The sequence below is a fragment of the Armigeres subalbatus genome, chromosome 3 (assembly GCF_024139115.2).
Source record: "Armigeres subalbatus isolate Guangzhou_Male chromosome 3, GZ_Asu_2, whole genome shotgun sequence".
In the NCBI taxonomy this organism is placed as follows: Eukaryota; Metazoa; Arthropoda; class Insecta; order Diptera; family Culicidae; genus Armigeres; species Armigeres subalbatus.
In genome coordinates, this window is record NC_085141.1 from 316,794,316 (window position 1) to 316,815,638 (window position 21,323).

The 21,323-nt window shown below is 38.2% G+C and overlaps 2 protein-coding genes across 6 annotated transcripts in view; one reads left to right on the forward strand and one right to left on the reverse strand.

The window, feature by feature from the left end:
- The window catches only part of LOC134225386 (pro-interleukin-16), a 507,460-nt gene that overhangs the window by 333,572 nt on the left and 152,565 nt on the right, over window positions 1–21,323 (forward strand). The gene's annotated exons all lie outside the window — the stretch shown is intronic.
- Window positions 175–1,468, reverse strand: LOC134220906 (insulin-like growth factor-binding protein complex acid labile subunit). Its single transcript, XM_062700066.1, has 2 exons — window positions 1,429–1,468; window positions 175–1,367 (listed from the first exon to the last, which is right to left on the reverse strand). Exons 1-2 carry the CDS (start codon window positions 1,440–1,442, stop codon window positions 302–304), a joined length of 1,080 nt encoding a protein of 359 aa, XP_062556050.1. The 5' UTR covers window positions 1,443–1,468; the 3' UTR covers window positions 175–301.

The window sequence follows — 21,323 nt, forward strand, 5'->3', positions numbered from 1 at the left end:
CCCTCAAAATAAAAGTTTTTGGCAAAAAAATCCGAGGGGGGAGGAGACATAATTGTTTTTAAATATTTGTATCGGCCTAATTTTAGATTTGCAAATTTTCAAACCAATTAGTTGACTTGTCGAATTAGGGCTTTCTCAGATAGTATGAAAACACTATTACGCTGCAATTCCGGATCATAATTACTGTTTAACAGTCCATGCTCGAATGGCGTTTTTTCTCATCTTGGCAAACAGAGATTTAATATGCTTTATAGCACCCACACGACTAGTGATCACATTTGACCTAATTATCTGCAAACTATTAATTTTTCCTATTTTTCGAATGAAGCGCACACTCCAAATCGCATGTTTTTGTATATTCCTCGCCGAGATGAGCTGGATAACAATCGAAGATTAGGCACAGCCACGTTTCATTGCTGCCAGTAAATCTATAGAAGTAAACCAGATTGCTGTAAACTTTGTGCGGTAAGCTGTCTCCAGTATTAGTATCTTCTTTCGGTGTTATTTTGGTTATCTGCAGCTTCTCCAAATGTGGCAAGCAGCTTCCCAAATCCAATGCAGTCGGACTGAAGTACTGGAGAAAAAGTCGTCGAATGTTTTGTATGTTATCAGCAACCGGAGAGGCCATCTGCAGAAGCCAATTGCCGTCCAAGCGTAGCTTGCGAAGCTCTTTTAGTCCATCGAAAATCTCCACTTTTAGGCTCGTAATTCGATTCGACCGTAGGATAAGCTCCCTCAGATTCCCCAGACGTTCGATGTTCTCCGGAACACTTTTTAGTTCATTGGATTCCAGATGCAATGTAGTCAGATTTGGAAGGTTGATGTTGGTTGGAATTAGGATCGAATCGATTTGACACTTTTCGAATCTGATCATTGCGAGGTTAGTCAAATCATTGAAGATGGAGAAATTCACAATCGGCAGCACGGTTGATGAAATATCCACAGATTTAAGATTCTTCAGTACGCGGATGGTGGTCGGAAATGAAAAATTTGTTCCTTTGAAAACTAAAGCTTCTAGTCGATGATCGTCGCCATTGTTCAGCATGATTTCTCCAACGTTTGAACATAGTAGGAAAAGTTTCCTCAAGGTTGGGAAAATATAGAAGGCCGTCAGATTAGCCGAGTTAAGAAACAGTTCTTCAACATCTTGGAAGTGGTCCTGCATCCAGGGTTCAACGGAAGTGGATTGTTTTTGAGCGAGAAGCACTTCCAATCGTTGTTGGTGTTCTGCAGAGAAATTGTTTCTTTGGAACTCATCACGATTGAGTTTTTGGAGGAATCGATTTCTATTCTCTGCAGGCGATTTACACTTCCATTGTCCTGCGTAGATTTGGCTCACTGATGCAATGAGTATGTAGGCAAAAATGCTGCAACGAAACATTTGCAAAACAAACACGGAAGTTGTATTCTATTCACGAAACTACTTACAATATTTGCTGCATTTCACACCGAATGTTACCACACAAAATGTTGCTTAAACACTGCGCTGAGGGTGCTCCAGTTGAAGCAATTAATACTGCTGAAATTTAATTCATTATCAGTAGATTCCAGGAGATAATCATAATAATAACAATAAGGATCTTCAAAGCCGTTAACATATCAATCGATTATTAAACCTTCTGCTGACAAGATGGTTAGTCATTTTTTTCTACTTTTTTATTAAATTAATCTGTAAAATGTTCGAAAATTATTTAATCCATGTTTCGACACAGAATTAAAAAAAAACTAATTGACATAGTGTCGTCCATATTTCGTATATTAATTGTCATTTTTGATCATCAACTTTAAATACAGCCAAAAATTGTGATCAAATTTAAATCCAATCAAGGGGCAGTTTTCGCCGTCAGTTACAATGTGTTTTGTTGAATTATTTTTTTAAGTTAAATATATGGAACTCGTGTTCAATGCAAACATCAAAACGATACAATATTAAATAAAAGATTTGAACATCCGTTTTTAACATTTTCAACATTTTTAATTCCTAACCAATTCTTAAATTCACAAGCCCATTAATGGTCTCAATACTCGTGGAGGGTTAACCACAATTATTCACGCGCCTCCTTGCCAAACATTGTAGAAAACATCTTCCAAGAAATTCAGAGTACCGCTTCTTGGAAGTGGTGATATGCCATAGGCAAATCGGTTGAATGGCAGAGGTCAGAGACTATTTCCGTTGACGTTAGTTGCGCGATTTTTGCTGCTGAAATCTTAATAATAATAACAAGGCATACAAGACTACAGACAGCAAATCTATATCAAGGTTCCCAAGTAGGTGATTATAAATGGAAGATTATCTTCTATTTTTCGGTCGTGAAAAACTTTATCGGAGACAATGCGAATAGGTTTGTTTGAACAGCGATGTTTAGTGATAAGAGATACCTATGTACAATTCACTAAATTTGATCTGCATGAAATATTTTCTGGGGTCTTCCTTAGCCGTGTGGTGAGACGTGCGGTTAGAAAGCAAGACCATGCTGCAGGTGCCCGGGTTCCATTCTTGGTACGGTCTAGGAAGTTTTTGTATTGGAAATCCGACTTCTCTGGGCATAAAAGTATCATCGTGTTAGCCTCGTGATATACGAATGCAAAAATGGTAGCTTGACTAAGAAACTTCGCAGTTAATAACTGCGAGTGAACGCATGTGGGTCTCTTGGTTTCTCAGCACATGATCAAAAATCATTTTTCAAACAAACGAAAACAATTAAACAAACATTGGCTAGTCACCGGACAGACAAACAGGGCTATTATATATAGTATATATTCTTCTCATCCTCGGGTACATTCAATCTATTTTACAAGCATTCTAAGTAGTTGAACCAGTGACCCATGCTAATCCCCATTTGGCCCATTGTCACCCCAGACGACGGTACATCAAATAATCTGCTCTAAGACAAAATCAAAATCTACAAAATCTGATACAATTATGCGTTTGCGATTTAAAATTTACTTCAAAAGTTTTTTTTTTTTGAATGGCTGATTCAAGCGATTGCTGGCAGGTCTTGATCCAGACGATGAATTCGAACCCACCTAACCTCCTCATTGCCATTCATAATAATTGTTTTTTTACTTAATTTAAGTGATTTTTCTTAGTCGAACTCATCATTCGTTATCAGTTTCAATTATCATCATGTTTTAACAAAAAATGGTTTACATTTTTCCTTTGTTGAACTCTTTTCATTTATACCTAAATTATTAATTGCGGTCTTTAAATAGTGACAATAAAATTGCGCTCTAGAAGAGCTCCACTGGGAATAGAACGTAGTTTCTACCCAAAACTGATGTACTGGTGAAGAGGTTTTCAAAATGGACAAAACGCATGAATGAGATTCGATGATTGTATAATAAAAATAAGCTTCGATGTCAGCATGGACTATGGAACTAGAATTTGCTTCTTTGGGTCGATATCGAGTCATAGAACATCGACTAATGAAGGTTTGACTGTATGTCCATAATCATTAATCAACCAGTTGGCCAAATTTCGAAGGGCTCTTGTGCTCTAGTGACTGATGCCGAGAAGTAGTGATACAAATTGTGTGTAGATTTGAAGTAAGTTTTGTCTATTGGTGCAGAGTAAGATTTTGTCTTGACCCCCTACTTCCGATGGCGATTACGACCATCGACCAACCCATTTCAGGGTTAAATTTTATTAATCCATCTATTTCTAAAAGTTCCAAAAACCACCAACGAAACGGAACCACATCAAAGACACATTTTTCTTGATAAGAATAGATCCGATGGCGGTCATCAAACGACCTGCTTCACAATGGAGATTTCCATTATTCTACCAAACCCGACTACGATTCTGATCTATATCAGATTTAGATTTCATTGAGACTTATCTAGGCCCAATGCTGGTACTAAATTACCGACAGGCCCTTATTCAGATTAGAATTTTTATTCTGTATAGTGTCTATAGCAATTCCATCATCGTCCAACCTTGTTCAGAGTTGATGTTTTTGCCCAACTAGAAGTAGCGTGCCTGAGAAACCAAAACAATTCTTTTTTTATTTGCGTAAGCTAATTGAATATTTCTGTAACTCGTTAAAATGTAATGAGTTTCCAGGAATTGTATGAATGTCCACTGTTCAGTAATTTTTAATACTCTCATTATAATCGCAAAAATAGGTTTTTTCAAACACGTTCGAAAAAAGGAGCGTCCAATAATGGTTTTGCCAAGATTGTCATTATTCTAAGCTACAGCTCTGACGTGCTCACATTTTCTTCAAATGGTTTGGACCCCAAATTGTTATCTACCTATAATATTTTAACTGTCTAGCTTTTCCAATCAATACGCACTTTTCACTTTGTCGAATCTGTCCAGCTTGCTCAATTGGCTCTATGGTGGCTCAAAAACACTTTTTCAATTTTTTTGATGGGCCGCCCTCTTATTCGGTTCTATTTGATGCCCTGATGTTCTGGACAAAATTTCAGCCAAATCGGTCAATGTTTGAGCAGTGCTAAACTCGTTGGAAGTTTATATGGAAAAATGTATTCAGAAACATCCAAAAACAGTGATTTGCAGTTGGACGGCACAATTTACGATCAAGAACCATGATACTCATTCAGTTCTTGTAAAATAAATTACAGATCGTTATGCTGAAAACCGCGAGAAGATTAGAGTTTATTACGCAAAGATATTAGCATTTTACTGGAGTGTTGTAGGGGTGAATTTATTTCTTTTCAAAGGTAAAAGAAACGAAATTTGCTCAAACCCCACTGCAGAGAAATGCTAATAACTTAGCCGGGCAAACTCGAATCTTCTCGCGGTTTTCTGCATAACATTCTGTATTAAATTCTCCAAGATCTGAATGAGTATCATAGTTCTTCATCGTAAGTTGCGTAGTCCAGCTGCAATTTACTGTTTTTGGATGTTTCTGCATACATTTTTCCATATAAACTTCCAACGAGCTTAGCACCGCCCAAACGTTGACCGATTTGGCTGAAATTTTATCCAGAGCATCAGGGCATCAAATAGAACCGAATAAGACGGCGGCCCATCAAAAAAATTGAACAAAGTTTTTCCCATACTAATTTGAGCCACCCTACTCTATGGGTCTATTTTGTAATGTTTAGTTTATTCAAATTGTTTTCTTTTCCCCAATATGTTTAACTGCTGATTTGTTTATTTTCTTTTCAAAAGTTGACCATCCTTAATCCTACACCAACAATATCAAATTGACTCAATCTGCTCAAATTACCCAACTGAACTGGTTTGATACATTTGAATTTAAAAAAATAAAATTTGTTTGAAATTTAAAAAATTGAGTTTGATTAATTTTTCTGTTTCTATATTGTTGTCCGATAAGCTTAACACAGTGAACTCTTTTTTACTTTATATGGAAGGTACCATTGAGTAACGGAGGATATCAAAGTACAGAACATTAAAGGAGCTTCGACTTCACGCCATTTGATTCGATTCGAGAACTTTTTAAAGCTTGAAAGTGGTAAAAGTAAAAAGAATAGAAGTAAATCATCTTATGGCAGTGAATTTGTGTTTATTCGGTTAGGTATCGCTTTTTGTCAATTTAAATTTTTTGTTAACCTGTATTCACCTGAGTGAAAGAAAAAATCGAATTGCTTGCCTTTCGCGAGTCAAAAAAGTCGATAAGACTTTATCACTTCGGTTCGCTCGGATTCCAGAATTTAGAATAACTTTTGGGACCGCTGATTACATTTTTGTAAGCGTCATATATCCAAAAGAATCGTATGAGAATCGAATCGAATCATATGGGGCCATTTCTTCGAAAACGTTATCTGGCCGAACAAAAGTCAATGTGAAAAATGTGATGTGAAGTGGGAAATTAGAAGTTCAATTCTTATTTCTCATTTTTCATTTCTCACTTCTTGCAATGCACTATGGTCCAGGATACAGATTGATACAGAAAAGATGCATTTTTTTACGCCAAACCTATATTTTTAAGAAAAAACTGTTCTACAAAATTGGTCAAAATAGTAAGGCCATTATTATGGTGCTACCAAAAAATAGGGTATCTATGATCGGCTCATTTAGTTTTTTATTTTTCACGAATGTTTTCTTCACAAGACTTTTGAGCCTTTTCAAAAAGCGTGTTTTGCTTTAATAACATCGTATCTTCTTTCGTTGTCGAGTTATATCGGTAAAACTTGAAATAAAAAAATATCTCCAATTTTTTTGGCGAATATGAATGTCTCTTTCAAATGCCGTGTGAACATATTTTTTTGGTATTCCCTAACCGCAGATATCAACTTTTGAAAAAAAAATGTAATTTTGACAGAAAAATGATTATAACTTTTGAGCATGAGCATTATGACCGTACAATTCGTAGTTGCTACTCCGTGATTGACTGGAAGTTGTGAAATTGCACAGAGAACCATGTGAATATAGCATGGGATATGCTATCCATTCTCATTGTACACGTTTCAGAAGCTCAAATATTTAAAGTCAATAACGGCGCCGGCCACGTCCTTACGGTCATATAGGAAAGGTAGGATTGCTAGTTCGATTCTCGTTGCTACTAGAGACCGAGAACACCTCTGCATCTCCACGATTGTCACGGGATGTGGTATTGTGTTAGTTGCATAGGATATTTTATCTGGATTCACTTTGGTAAGTGATGCGATCTAAGGGAGGGGATTATATGAAATACAAATAAAAACGCGAACCGTACAGATCAAAACAAAATATCTCGGATCACGCGACAGTTTTGCTTGCTATTCGAAATACGATCAATCGTGAAATCAACACAGAACTATTTCGCGACGACCAAAACACATACCACCACGCACTGTACATACTTGCTCAAATCACAAGAGAAAACACACACGGAACTGAATAGCTTTATTACCGGCCGCGCAATGCAGAACACAATATTCCGGCAGATCGCGTGATCGTTCTGCTGTCCGAAACAAGAGAAAACATGCACTCTTTGACAGAAAAACGATTATAACTTTTGATCGGAAAAAGATATTGAGCTTATTTACCATTCAAAAGTTGAAAAAGGCGACTTTTTCGAGAAATCAAAAACAAAAAAAGTAGAACAAAATTACTGTTTTTTTTTTCAAGGTGCACCCTAATCCAATTAGGTAAAACTGCTCTAAATCAGCCAACTTAAGAGCTACAGAAAAAGATTTTTAAGAAAAATTATGCTGTGCTACAACTTTGTGGAATATAATATATCAGTATTCCGAGAGATAATTTTTTTTTTCTCATTTTTTTATATGATGGGCCACCCTTGTTTTAAAGCACCATAATTATGGCCTTACTATTTTGAACAATTTTGTAGAACAAATGTTTTTTCTAAAAAATGTAGTTTTGGCGTAAAATGCATCTTTCCGCGTAAAACTGTATCATGGACCATAGTACAATGGAAAGTGAGATGTACGAAATGAGAAGTGAGAGAAGCAATTGTGAAATGAAGAGTGTAGTGAAATGTCTTACTCCTTACTTCTCGTTCATTTCTCATTTTTGAATGTGAAAAGTGAGAAGTGAGGAATGAGAAATAGAGAAGAAAGAAGAAGAAAGACATCTCATTTTATACTTATTAATACTCACTTGTTAATTTTCACTTCTTTTCTCTCATTTTAACTTCTTACTGTAAGCAGTGAAAAATGAGTAGTGAGAAGTGAGAGAGGTTATAAGAAATGAGAAATATGCAGGGAAACGTCTTCCATCTCACTTCTTACTTTTGACTTTTCACTTCTCACACTAAGAAGTGACTTCTCTTCCAGTGAAAAGTAGAAAGTGACAAGCGAGAAGTAAGACGTATTATTTCTCACTTCCCAATGCTCACACCTAACTTCTCACTATTTTATTTTTCACTTCTTATTTCTCACATCTCACTTCGGAGTTATCATTAATCACTTCACTACTGGTCAAACGACATTTTCGGTGTGCAAACGATATTTACGGTCGTTTGACTCGTTCTACCAAACAATATTTTCGGCTATATGGTCAAAATGAATGTTCAGTCAAATGAAGTTGTCGGCCAAATAACATGTTCGGCCAAAAGACTTTTTCGGCCAGATATCCAGTTCAATCGAACGACACATTTGAATGCCGTATGTCCGTATGCCGTAGTTTCGGGGAAATAACTTTCGGCTTAAGGACAATCCTCACGGAATCAAAATTTATGTCATGGTTTTTTTTTGTCTTGCAAAATTCTGATTTCAATACACCATTTTGCCATGGTTTTCGTTTTTTTAAATGGCCAATTTTGATGCCTCCAAACGCTCTTCTAAGGAATTTGAAAGTGTTCAAAAATTGAACTCGTCAAAAACTAATCCATAGCTTGTTGTTAGCTGGATTTGGTACAATCTCTTGCAAAGGCATAATTAGAATTTTAGAATTGATTGTCTTTTTTTGCAATATCTCATAAAATCACTTTCAATGGCGAACCTAACTATGTGTATCAAAACTGTAATTCTTTTACGAAAATAAAAAATAATCTGTCTTTCTTCACAAGTGAATTGTTGCTTCTGACGTTATATAATTCAACGAGTCAACAGTGCTGCACTCCCTTCACCCATTTTAAATGTATTTGCCACATAATTTAGAAATAAGTTTATATTTTTTGTAACACACTCAGGTTTTGAGGAAAAATACAAGTTTGAAGTCACAAAAACACGTATTTTAATAGAAGTTTAGTTATAATTTGCTGTTCGGCAATTTTATTTTCGCATTGGATTTTTAATCAGGAATTTTGGAATAATGATTCAAGTTTTGGCTTTTACATTTGCTCATGCTTAATCGATGTCACTTATATAACTTGTCTACATGTCTGCAGTAAAATATCGCGCCTAAGTTTCTAATGCATTGCTATGCTCATTCAGCTAAAAAATCATTTAGCTACGGGTTAAAATTTACAAAGTTTACGGCAAACTGGAATTTCAGTTTTTTATTTTAAAATCAGTTTCCATAGAATAGAGCAAGCGGATCCACAATTATTGATAACGTTAATTAATGGTTTGAGTGTGTTACTTCTAAACGATATACAATGATATGGAAATGCTAATATTATCTTCCAAACTTAGACGTACATGTTCATGATAGAATTAGAGGCGAAAGTATAGAATTGATAGTTGCGTTAGAACTTTTCCTTTTGCCAGTGGAGATATATCAGCTTCCACACTGATATTCTTCCCTCCCCCTTCATACGGGAGCTTCATACGGGAGCTTCGACTTCTATAAAAACATTCTTCATGCCTGCCGTATTCTAATGGAACTATCAATTCTATACTTTCGCCTCTAACTCTATCATGAACATGTACGTCTAAGTTTGGAAGATGCTATTAGCATTTCCATATCATTGATAACGTTGTTTTTCGGCACGAAAGGCCTATAGAATCAATCAAAAGCCGAATTTTTGGCTCTAAGGCATGGCTCATATGACGCATCTGAACATTTGACACAAAATTGATTAGCTACTAGCAAAAAAAATAGTAGGAACTTTCAGGAATTGTAGCATTAGCATTAGCATTTAGCAGTTCGCACAGATTCGTAGGTGCGGTACAAGCCAAGAATATTGTATGAGAGTAGCATCACTTTCATCCGTTACCACAGATATTGATTTGGGACTAATCACTAACTCTTAGATGGAAGCAATGCACTCTCCAATAGTCGAGATCTGCCCTGGCCACGTCCTTGCGAATGCTGAGGAAGGGGAAGGATGGTTTGTTGGACACCTACTTAAGAAAGATGCACAGAACTCTACGACCTCTCATAGGTGCCACGGGAGGTTTTGGGATTGTGTGGAAGGTTATAACAGTAGGAATCGTTTTGGTATAACGTAAAACGCAGAAAGAACTAAAATAGAAATACAAAGTAGGAAAGGGACGAGCCTGGAATTGAACCCACGACCTTCTGCTTATAAGGTAGGAGCGGTAACAACTAGACCACTGAACTCGTCGAGTAGGAACTTTCAGGAATTTTCACCCATAATCTAATTCTTGTCATAGGCGAGAAAACGAATAAGAACAATGTCTATTTGCTACACCTGCACTCAGCGCCGTAGCGTGTGGTAGGCCTCCGCCAAGGGCGCTAACCCTCAGGGCGCCAAAATCAATATTTGCTTTATAAGAAGAAGAATCATTTTATTGCTTAGGGGTCACGTAATATTTTTTTTAAATTAAACCGACTATGGGTTGGTCCAAAGGTCTATGGTAGAGATGTGTTGAGAACATCAGAGCTAACAAAAAATATTTCATGGATTGTTCTTAGGATGAAGAGCTAGAACAGCGGTTCTCAACCTGAGGTACATGTACCCCTGGGGGTACCTTCGTTGGCCCCAGGGGGTACCTCGGACAAAAATGCGTAATGGCGGATGTATTACAATTTCATTAAATACTTATTCATAAAGTTGTGTATTTTTTGAAAATTGTGTAATTTTTAATTTAAAAAAAATTATACCCTACATAATATTTATGGCGATCAGCACATCAAAAGCCAATAAATCCTACCATTACAAACAGCACAGTGAATAAAGGGCTGTCGGGCAAAACGTAGGAGATCGGAAGCCTCCTTCCAAGAGGCTCGGAAGCCTCCTTTCAAGAGGCTCGGAAGCCTCCTTTCAAGAGGCTCGGAAGCCTCCTTTCAAGAGGCTCGGAAGCCTCCTTTCAAGAGGCTCGGAAGCCTCCTTCCAAGAGGCTCAGAAGCCTCCTTCCAAGAGGCTCGGAAGCCTCCTTCCAAGAGGCTCGGAAGCCTCCTTCCAAGAGGCTCGGAAGCCTCCTTCCAAGAGGCTCGGAAGCCTCCTTCTAAGAGGCTCGGAAGCCTCCTTTCAAGAGGCTCGGAAGCCTCCTTTCAAGAGGCTCGGAAGCCTCCTTTCAAGAGGCTCGGAAGCCTCCTTTCAAGAGGCTCGGAAGCCTCCTTTCAAGAGGCTCGGAAGCCTCCTTTCAAAAGGCTCGGAAGCCTTCTTTCAAGAGGCTCGGAAGCCTCCTTTCAAGAGGCTCGGAAGCCTCCTTTCAAGAGGCTCGGAAGCCTCCTTTCAAGGAACGCGAAAGCCTCCTTTCAAGAGGCTCGGACGCCTCCTTTCAAGGAACGCGAAAGCCTCCTTTCAAGGGACGCGAAAGCATCCTTCCATGAGGCTCGGAAGCCTCCTTTCAAAAGGCTCGGAAGCCTTCTTTCAAGAGGCTCGGAAGCCTCCTTTCAAGAGGCTCGGAAGCCTCCTTTCAAGAGGCTCGGAAGCCTCATTTCAAGAGGCTCGGAAGCCTCCTTTCAAGAGGCTCGGAAGCCTCCTTTCAAGAGGCTCGGAAGCCTCCTTTCAAGAGGCTCAGAAGCCTCCTTTCAAGAAGCTCAGAAGCCTCCTTTCAAGAGGCTCCAGAAGCCTCCTTTCAAGAGGCTCAGAAGCCTCCTTTCAAGAGGCTCGGAAGCCTCCTTTCAAGAGAGCTCAAGCCTCCTTTCAAGAGGCTCAGAAGCCTCCTTTCAAAAGGCTCAGGAGCCTCCTTTCAAGAGGCTCAGAAGCCTCCTTTCAAGAGGCTCGGAAGCCTCCTTTCAAGAGGCTCGGAAGCCTCCTTTCAAAAGGCTCGGAAGCCTCCTTTCAAGAGGCTCGGAAGCCTCCTTTCAAGAGGCTCGGAAGCCTCCTTTCAAGGAACGCGAAAGCCTCCTTTCAAGGGACGCGAAAGCATCCTTCCATGAGGCTCGGAAGCCTTCTTTTAAGAGGCTCGGAAGCCTCCTTTCAAGGGACTCGAAAGCCTCCGTCCATGAGGCTCGAAAGCCTTCTTTTAAGAAACTCGAAAACCTAATTTTAAGAAACTCGGAACCCTTTTCTAAATGGGCTCGACAGCCCCCTTTAAAGAGCCTCCTTTATAAGAGGTTTGCAAGGCCAATTTCAAGAGGCTCGGAAGGCTTTTTTCAAGAGATTCGAAAGCCGCCTTTTAAGAGGCTCCAGCACATTATTCAAGAAGCTTGAAAGTCTCCTTTGAAAAGGCTCACATATTATATTTTGAGAGGCTCGGAAGCCTCCCTTCAAGAGGCTAGGAAGCCTCTTTTTAAGAAGCTCGGAAGCCTCATTTTATAAGTTCAGCAGTGAGGAATGAATAGTGAAGAAGTGGTTAAGCTTTCCTTTGTAGATTCCTTCAAGGACTTCATCCATGACCAAGCGATTGGCCAAAATCCCGAAGGCCTTTTTGCTTCTATGACTGATACCAGAAAGAAGTCGTATGAGTTTGTGTAGATTTGAGATAAATTTGCTCGTTCGATTCAGGGAAACTCCATGTAGTCCGAATAACATAGAGCTACATTGGCATCTGCATCGAGGGATTTTGGTGCTAACTTCTAAATATTTACTTTATTAGAATGGTTAGTAAAGCCTATCAATGTTCATTGCGGATTTTCCTTCTTTAATTGTAATATTGATCAAATCAAAAGATTGTTTTCTTTACCCTCCTGCATCAGACGGCGTTTTCGGTCAAACCAGTTCAGAGTTGGATTTTAGAGACCCAACTATGTGCATAAGTGTCTCCAAACAATCAACAGACCCATCAGAGAATTGGATTTATCTTGATCCGGATAGATCCGGAGATGATTTCATCCACCAACCAAGCCAATCAACCAAGTCTAATAGCGACTTCAACCATCGATAAACTCACTCCTGCTTTGGTTTTAATTGACTCAACGAAGGAGAATAATTGATTCAAACCACCGACAAAGTCACGCCAATTTTAAATTTTTCATCCGACTAGGTCCAGAAGCGATTCTGAACATTCATCAACCTACTTCAAATCTGAATTACATTGACCCAACTAGGTCCAGTGGTATCTCCAAACCATCCGAATAGGAACGTTAGCAATTCCGGCCTTCAACCAACCCACTTCAAAGTTTTTTTAAAGTTTTTTTCATGATTCGAATAGGTCCGATAGCAATTTCGGGCTTGATGTCTACTTGTCTCACCCACTTATAAAAACCATAAAGAAAATAATGCGTCAAAAACTATGACAAGATTTCAAGAAATTTATTATTGTTTTCTGCAATTTACTTTGACTTTCAGGTATCAGGTTCTTGTGTATCCCTGAATATTTGATGCCATTTGAAGTATCTTTAAACCACTAAACCTTCTTATCTTACTTCTTTTTTGTAAAATTCAAATTGATCTCTAGAGGTAAAATTTGATTTTATTTCCCTTACTAAAAGAGGGCGCTAAAAAAGGTTTCGCCAAGGGCGCGCTGGGAGTCTACGCTGAGGCTCTGTCTGCACTATTTCAAAACGCTTCTCCTAAGCCTATGTTTTGAGGAGAATGTGTCACAGCAAAAAAGACACTTGTGTACATTTTATTGAATTTCGAGCTTATGACGGGAATTAGAACTCATACAAATAAACCTGCCGGATTCTTATATCCTAAAATAAATCAGTATTGAAATTTAATATTATTATAGCTTAGCTTAGTTTTGACTTAGTACAAATAACTATGGCTGCTACACCGTGATTGACCAGAATCAGTCAAATTGCACAAGGAATCAACTAAATGATTAACTGCAATTGTTCAAGCATTCTCTTGTGCAAGTTTCAGTGACTCAAATGTTCAAATCATCAATAACGGCGCCGGTCACGTCCTTGTAGTCAGTTAGGAAGAGAGAAGGAGCATTAGTAGGGCTGCAAACCTTTCAAATAAAGACAAAAACAACATAGGTGGTTTTTGCTATTCGTAGACCGTATTTACCTCTGCGTCTCCACAAAAACCACAGGAAGGATTATTAGTTAGTCGGTAGGCATTGTTGGATTTGGATTCACTCTGATAATCGGTACGACTGTTACTAAAATTCAATAAATTTATCTTTAAACTATATTTTATTGATTTTTTTCACCATAGTTCGGTCATTCGGTCATAGTTCTTCAAATTTTTTTTCATACATTTTCTTCACGATGGAAAATTCCGTGGCTTTTTTCCCTAATTTCCAAATCTCAATTGTATTTCAAACACAATTTTTTTTTCTATTAAGTTTTGTTCTCAATTTAAGATTTTTAAAGTTGGGCTTGGGGTAACTCATTTTTTTTTCTTGGAGTTGTCCTCCGTGAGTCGATATTGAAAGGACCATCGACTCATGAAAATATCGAGATGTGGAAAAAAAATTTCTTGGAAAGCTATTTATTATTATCGAGTCATAGAACATCGCCTCATGGAGGTTTGACTGTATATCTATACCCTTGCTTGTGGAAAAGGTTTCATGACTATCCGAGACCCTTAAACTCCAACTGGTACGGTAATTGAAAATCCCCAAACAGAAATTACAATACCAAATTAACGAAACTAGCTATAAAAGCTACGCACATTTGAAGTACTAGATTCTGATCCACTGTTTCGTTCTGAGTTCGATATCTGAATGAGAATGATGCTGTATGGCGCTGGAGGTATGGATCAAATATAATTCGTTCAAATGTGCTCTTAGTGTTACATACCATTCGTCGCAGCTCGAGAAATCAAAGTGGTGGCTGTGTGTATGTGTTTGTAGCATGCGTGCGCAAAAAAAAAAATTTTCGGTACGTATCCTTAACCGATTTGCTCGCAACAAGATTCATTTGACGGGAAATCCTGTTCAATCAACACAATCGCCGGGTATTGGACCACCCGACATGGACATTAATTTACAATTTTCTGAAAACTCAGATGTGAATATGTGCATTATTTGGAAGATTTTTGATTTGAAAAATGTGTTGAAGGTAATCACTTTCCTTCGATGGGACTCGAACCTACGACCCTTTTGAGCGTCGTGGGTTCGAGTCCCAGTGAAGAGAAATCTTGTCCCATTGTTTCCTATTGAAAATTTGCCGAATCGGACTATGGAAATGTGGCCAAAATACGATTAAGTTCACATAAATCCAAAATTTTATCGAATTTTTGAAGTTTTGTTGCTGGAACATACAAAACTAATCCATTTACATCAACACATGTTGACATATCTTGGTTGCCTTCGAAATTTCTTTGGGCGGTTTCCTTTTTTATAATCCAAACCATAAAACAGTCGATCACCTCGCGACTGAAAAGTGTTCTTTGGAGTAGAAGAAGGAAGCTAATCGAAAATAAAACGGGACAGCAAAAAAATAGTGGAATTCTGGAGAATGCTGTCGATTAATTTTGCGCAATTCATTTGAAATTTGCCTCTCATCACTCATTTTTTATTTTAATGTGTTTCATTTATAACAGTTTACGAGTTACTAGCTTCTACATATCATGAATCCGTTAGAGCTTAGGTGTAGAGCAAACAATGGCACGTTTTGTAAACCCATTACAGCGGCAGAAACATCCAGACATGCCATTCATCTCACCTGAGAAAACGATCACAGCAGTGCACACGTGTTTTACATATCGACCGTATGAAGCAATCTGATGATTCGTTTAGCAGATGGTAAGATCAATTACGACTGTCAAGATCAAACTGTGCAGGAATGACACGATCGTAAACACATGCGAACTCCTTCTGCGTAGTTGCCATTTTTTTTTGTTTTTCTTTGCCAACAGGGGTCAACGTCACACATTGAAATGCCGCAGCCGCAACTCCGCAGATGGATGGGGTTTTCGCTCGCTATCTTAGCAGCAGCGATTAACAATAGTCACCGGCGGAATTTATTTACGACGACCCTGGTGAAATTCCCACACCCAGCCAGATCCGGCGTGGCGCACAATCTAATCGGTCTGAAATGTGCATTCCTCGGCGATGCACCATCATAGCGAATTTAGTATCTCTCTCCACGTTATTTGCGCGCGGCATTTCCATTAATTGTTTGCCAGCAAACAAATGCTAGGCCTCGGCAATGTGAGGCACGCAAAGTCGTTTGTTTTGCCCCGGTGAAATTCCCGCACTGGCGGGTTTGTTTGAATGCACACCTCAGTTTACTGGCGGTGATAAATTTTCTTAGAATTCTATGCCTCGTTGTTCTCGGCCATCGACATTTTTCGACTTTTTTTCCAATGACTTCCGCCCAACACCATCTGCCATTCGGGGAGGTTCCGCTCAAGTAGCCACATGCCCAAACCTCTGATACTTTCATTTGCTATATTTTAAAAAGAAACCTTCGAACGGTCAGATGATAATCAGCCACGGCGAACCACCCATCTGGCGATGCTTTCCCTCCTTCCTCTCGATTCAGCTCAAATTGCGTGCATATTATGCAAAAGTCCAAATTTGAATTACAATGCCATACAGTGTGGTGGACTACTGCTGCCGGTTGGAGGTTGGGCCTCCGAAAACCTTATTTTCTTTGAACATAAAGCATAATTTGTTTTCTCTTCCCAAATGAGCGGGAGAGATCCATCGCCCGGTCGAGGCAGACCAACGACGACCATAATCGACAGTAAGGGGCCGCGAGCGCGCACAGTAGCTGCCTTTTCACCCGCCTCGAGTGGTGTGTAAATTTGACTCTCGAGAGCCCTCTACAAGTCTTACACAGGCTTCTACGCCATCAACGCCGGCCGCCAACTTGGCCTCTCGAAAACACGCAATTACAATCGTTTCGTTTCTTCGCTGCTTCTGTGCAGTGTCCTGCCCTAACTCAACCTGCCAAAAACGGGGGTCCAGACCATCAGAAGAGCCAAGCTGACAACGGGAAGTGACTTGTCCTCTTCCCGGATTGCCGTATTGGTAGCAAGTTTTCTGCTAAAATAAATAGCAAAGTGCTTGAAAGTTTTTCGCCGCAGCTTCGCCCAAATCTGAAACTTTGAGATTGTTTGCTTTCGCTCGTGGAAGCCATCCAACAGCGGGAAACAGATAAAGAACTTGTGCTGCTGCGGGGCTGTTCGTCAGACGGATATAAAGTCGACCAAAAGCAGCCACTCACTCACGCTCGATATATCACGTTGGGATTGGTTTCGTCCGATAGTCTGAATGTGCTGGTTGGGTAACGATGGCTTCACGATGGCTTGCGGTTTCAGTGGTCCGAAGTTGGAAGTTGAAGCAGCGGTTTTTGATTTAAAGAGAAGATGAGCGCAGAATCGAAACCACATTGTATTCAATGGGTCTGTCATAAACGCAATCTATTTCATCGGAGCTATGTTGTTCTATGAACAAGTCTATCATGACTGATTAGCGATGAAAAAATGCGCAATTCAATTGAATTATATCCACAGCCTAATTTAACAATTCAAATATGTGCATCAAAATGCATGTTGATTTTGCACAAATTGTTTATTTTTACAAATAAAAGCGAATATTGTTCGTGTTGATGATGGATTTAACAGTGCCTCAAATCCAAATCAAAACCACCTCCAAACTAGCCTCTTTTTTGACTTAGAGTGTGGGAATTTTAAATCCCAATCAAAGTCTTCTGCAATCCGGAAATAATCGCCCCGTAATAGAGCACTCAATATCAGAAAATAAAAGGTTTCAGCTTGATTGAATCCATTCGAATCCAACCAGTTCACCGATATTGGTTTTCGAACGCATCACTTTAATGGGGAAGTGTTACCGTCCCGTCGCTACGGACCAGGTAGACCATAGGGGGCGATCCCTCTCCCCTGCAGATGCGATAATGGGTTATGTGAGTGCGCTTCAAAGCCAGAGGCAAAAACAAAAAAAAACTGTGAATGAAAATGAGAGCTTTGCCTTATAATTAATCTCATTACCACTAATGGTTTCTTTATCTTCGGTTGCGGGCCGTGTGTTTTCGTCGGTACTTTCGGTTTCGTTTTCAATTTCCGCATTCGCTTGCGGATCGTGCGCTGGAACGAAAACATTCAAAAATCTAAATTGTGCGACCAACAACGGCCAACGGCCAACCAGAACCCGTCAGAACTAATTGAGTGTGGTGAATTCCTTGCGACGATGATGCGCGACGGACGGTCGCTGACTCATGAGCTGCTGAACCCGGGCTGAAATAGATGTTGGCAGTGTTTTTGCGAAGCCGGCGGCGGATGGAGATAGGGGGCAGAGAATGATCCCGATGGGCGGGCTAAGTGGAGTGTCATCCCACATGGGCATTAGCCAGCTTTTTTTTCTGCACAGTAGCAAAGTGGTTCTACGGATTCCGAGGAAAACAGATTCTGTTTTTGTCTGCTTAGAAGGACTGGAGGGAAGATTCGAAGACACATGATGGGACACATCAACGGGGGGGCTTTCGACCGAATGAGACTCCTTCTGTCTCAGTTTTCAATTACCTAGAAGATGAGGCGAGTCTGGATGTTGATTGAAGATTCGTGGAGATTTAATTTTAGATAGGAGCCTGGGACGATTGCGATGTGATGATTGTGGGAAAATGGTTGGCGCAATAGGATCGTTGACACGTACTTAGTGGATGGGAATGGGTCGATGTACTTCCTGGAAAACTGTTTGATGATTCATTCAACTCGCAATAATATTTTCTAAAGCTACTGAACTGCCCGTAAATGGCTAACAGTCCCATGTAGATAGTAAATCAAGCAAACATGAGGATGAATGAATTTATGAGCAGTGAAGGTAGTAGACTTGTTGAAAACTTTAAGAAACTGGAATGCATAACATTTTAAAATCAATAAAAATACAATACAAATACAATACAAATACAATACAAATACAATACAAATACAATACAAATACAATACAAATACAATACAAATACAATACAAATACAATACAAATACAATACAAATACAATACAAATACAATACAAATACAATACAAATACAATACAAATACAATACAAATATAATACAAATACAATACAAATACAAAACAAATACAATACAATACAATACATGAATACAATTACAGTGCAATTACAAATACCAGATACAGATACAATACAGATTACAATACCAAATACAATACAAATGCAATACAGATGCAAATGTAGATGCAAATTATAGATGCAATTATGCAGATGAGTTACAAGATTACAATGCAAGGTGCCAGTGCAGATGCAATACAGATTACGGTGAGATTACCAAATTATGCAGATGCAATACAGATGTGATTGCAATTGCAAGATTATGATTGCAGATGCAGTTAGATGCAGATTATGATTACCAATTCAGTTATGAGATTGATTACAGATGCTACAAGATTATGATGCAGATTACTGGATGGGTGCAGATTACTGGATACTTGATTGCTGGATGCAGATGCCAGATACAGGTGCAGATGCAGATGCAGATTACTGGATTGGTGCAATTAAATTGGATTACTGGGTCTGGAATTACAGATTGTGCAAGATTAGTACTGGTCTGATGCAATTATGAGATGCAGTATGAATGCAATATGGTCAGATTAATGGTGCAGATTACTGATGCTGATGCAGTTATGATGCCGGATTAACGGTGCGGTATGCATTGCGGATACTAGATGCAGGTGCTGGTGCAGTACCAGATTGCGGTGCAATTAAGGTACAGATAATTACCAGATATGCAAATACAATACAAATACAATACAAATACAATACCAAATACAATACAAATACAATGCAAATATACAATACAAATACAATACAAATACAATACAAATACAATACAAATACAATACAAATACAATACAAATACAAACATACAATACAAATACAAATATAATAATACAAATACAATGCAAATACAATACAAATACAATACAAATACAATACAAATACAATACAATACAAATACAATACAAATACAATACAAATACAATACAAATACAATACAAATACAATACAAATACAATACAAATACAATACAAATACAATACAAATACAATACAAATACAATACAAATACAATACAAATACAATACAAATACAATACAAATACAATACAAAATCATTCGAATTTCCAACGAAAATTCATTCAAATTTCCAAAGAAAATTCATTCGAATTTCTAACGGAAATTCATTCGAATTTCAAACGGATATGCATTCGGATTTCCAACGGAAATTCAATCGAATTTCCAATGGAAATTCATTCGAATTTCAAACAAAAATTCATTCGAATTATCAACGGAAATTCATTCGAATTTCCAACGGGAATTCATTCCAATTTTCAACGGAAATGCATTAGATATTTCAACGGAAACTCATTCGAATTTCCAACGGAAATGCATTTGAATTTCCAATGGGAATTCATTCGAATTTCCAACGGGAATTCATTAGAATTTCCCACGGAAATGCATTCGAATATCCAACGGAAATTCATTCGAATTTCCAACGGAAATTCATTCGCATTTCCAACGGAAATTCATTCGAATTTCCAACGGAAATTCATTTGAATTTTCAACGGAAATTCAGTCGAATTTCACACGAAAATTCATTCGAATCTCCAAAGGAAATTCATTTGATTTTCCAACGGAAATTCATTCGAATTTCCAACGGAAATTCATTCGAATTTCCAACAGGAATTCATTCGAATTTCCAACGGAAATTCATTCGAATTTCCAAATGAAATTCATTCGAATTTCCAAAGGAAATTCATTCGAATTTCCAACGGAAATTCATTCGAATTTTCAACGGAAATTCATTCGGATTTTCAACGGAAATTCATTCGAATTTTCAACGGAAATTCTTTCGGATTTCAAACACAAATTCATTCGAATTTCCAACAGGAATTCATTCGAATTTCCAACAAAAATTCATTCGAATTATCAACGGAAATTCATTCGAATTTCCAACGGAAATTCATTCAAATTTCCAAAGAAAATTCATTCGAATTTCCAACGGATATGCATTCGGATTTCCAACGGAAATTCATTCGAATTTCCAACGGAAATTCATTCGAATTTCCAACGGAAATTCATTCGAATTTCCAACGGAAATTCATTCGAATTTCCAACGGAAATTCATTCGAATTTCCAACGGAAATTCATTCGAATTTCCAACGGAAATTTATTCAAATTTCAAACAAAAATTCATTCGAATTTTCAACGGAAATTCATTCGAATTTCCAACACAAATTCATTCGAATTTCCAACGGAAATTCATTCGAATTTCCAACGGAAATTCATTCGAATTTTCAACTGAAATTCTTTCGAATTTCCAACGGAAATTCATTCGAATTTCCAACGGAAATTCATTCAATTTCAACGGAAATTCATTCAATTTCAACGGAAATTCATTCAATTTCCAACGGAAATTCATTCAATTTCAACGGAAATTCATTCAATTTCCAACGGAAATTCATTCGAATTTCAACGGAAATTCATTTCGAATTTTCAATTCAACGGAAATTCATTCAATTTCCAACGGAAATTCATTCGAATTTCAACGGAAATTCATTCAATTTCCAACGGAAATTCGTTTGAATTTCAACGGAAATTCGTTTGAATTCAACGGAAATTCGTTTGAATTCAACGGAAATTCGTTTGAATTCAACGGAAATTCGTTTGAATTTCGAACGGAAATCGTTCGAATTTCGACGGAAATTCGTTCAATTCAACGGAAATTCATTCGAATTTCAACGGAAATTCATTCAATTTCAACGGAAATTC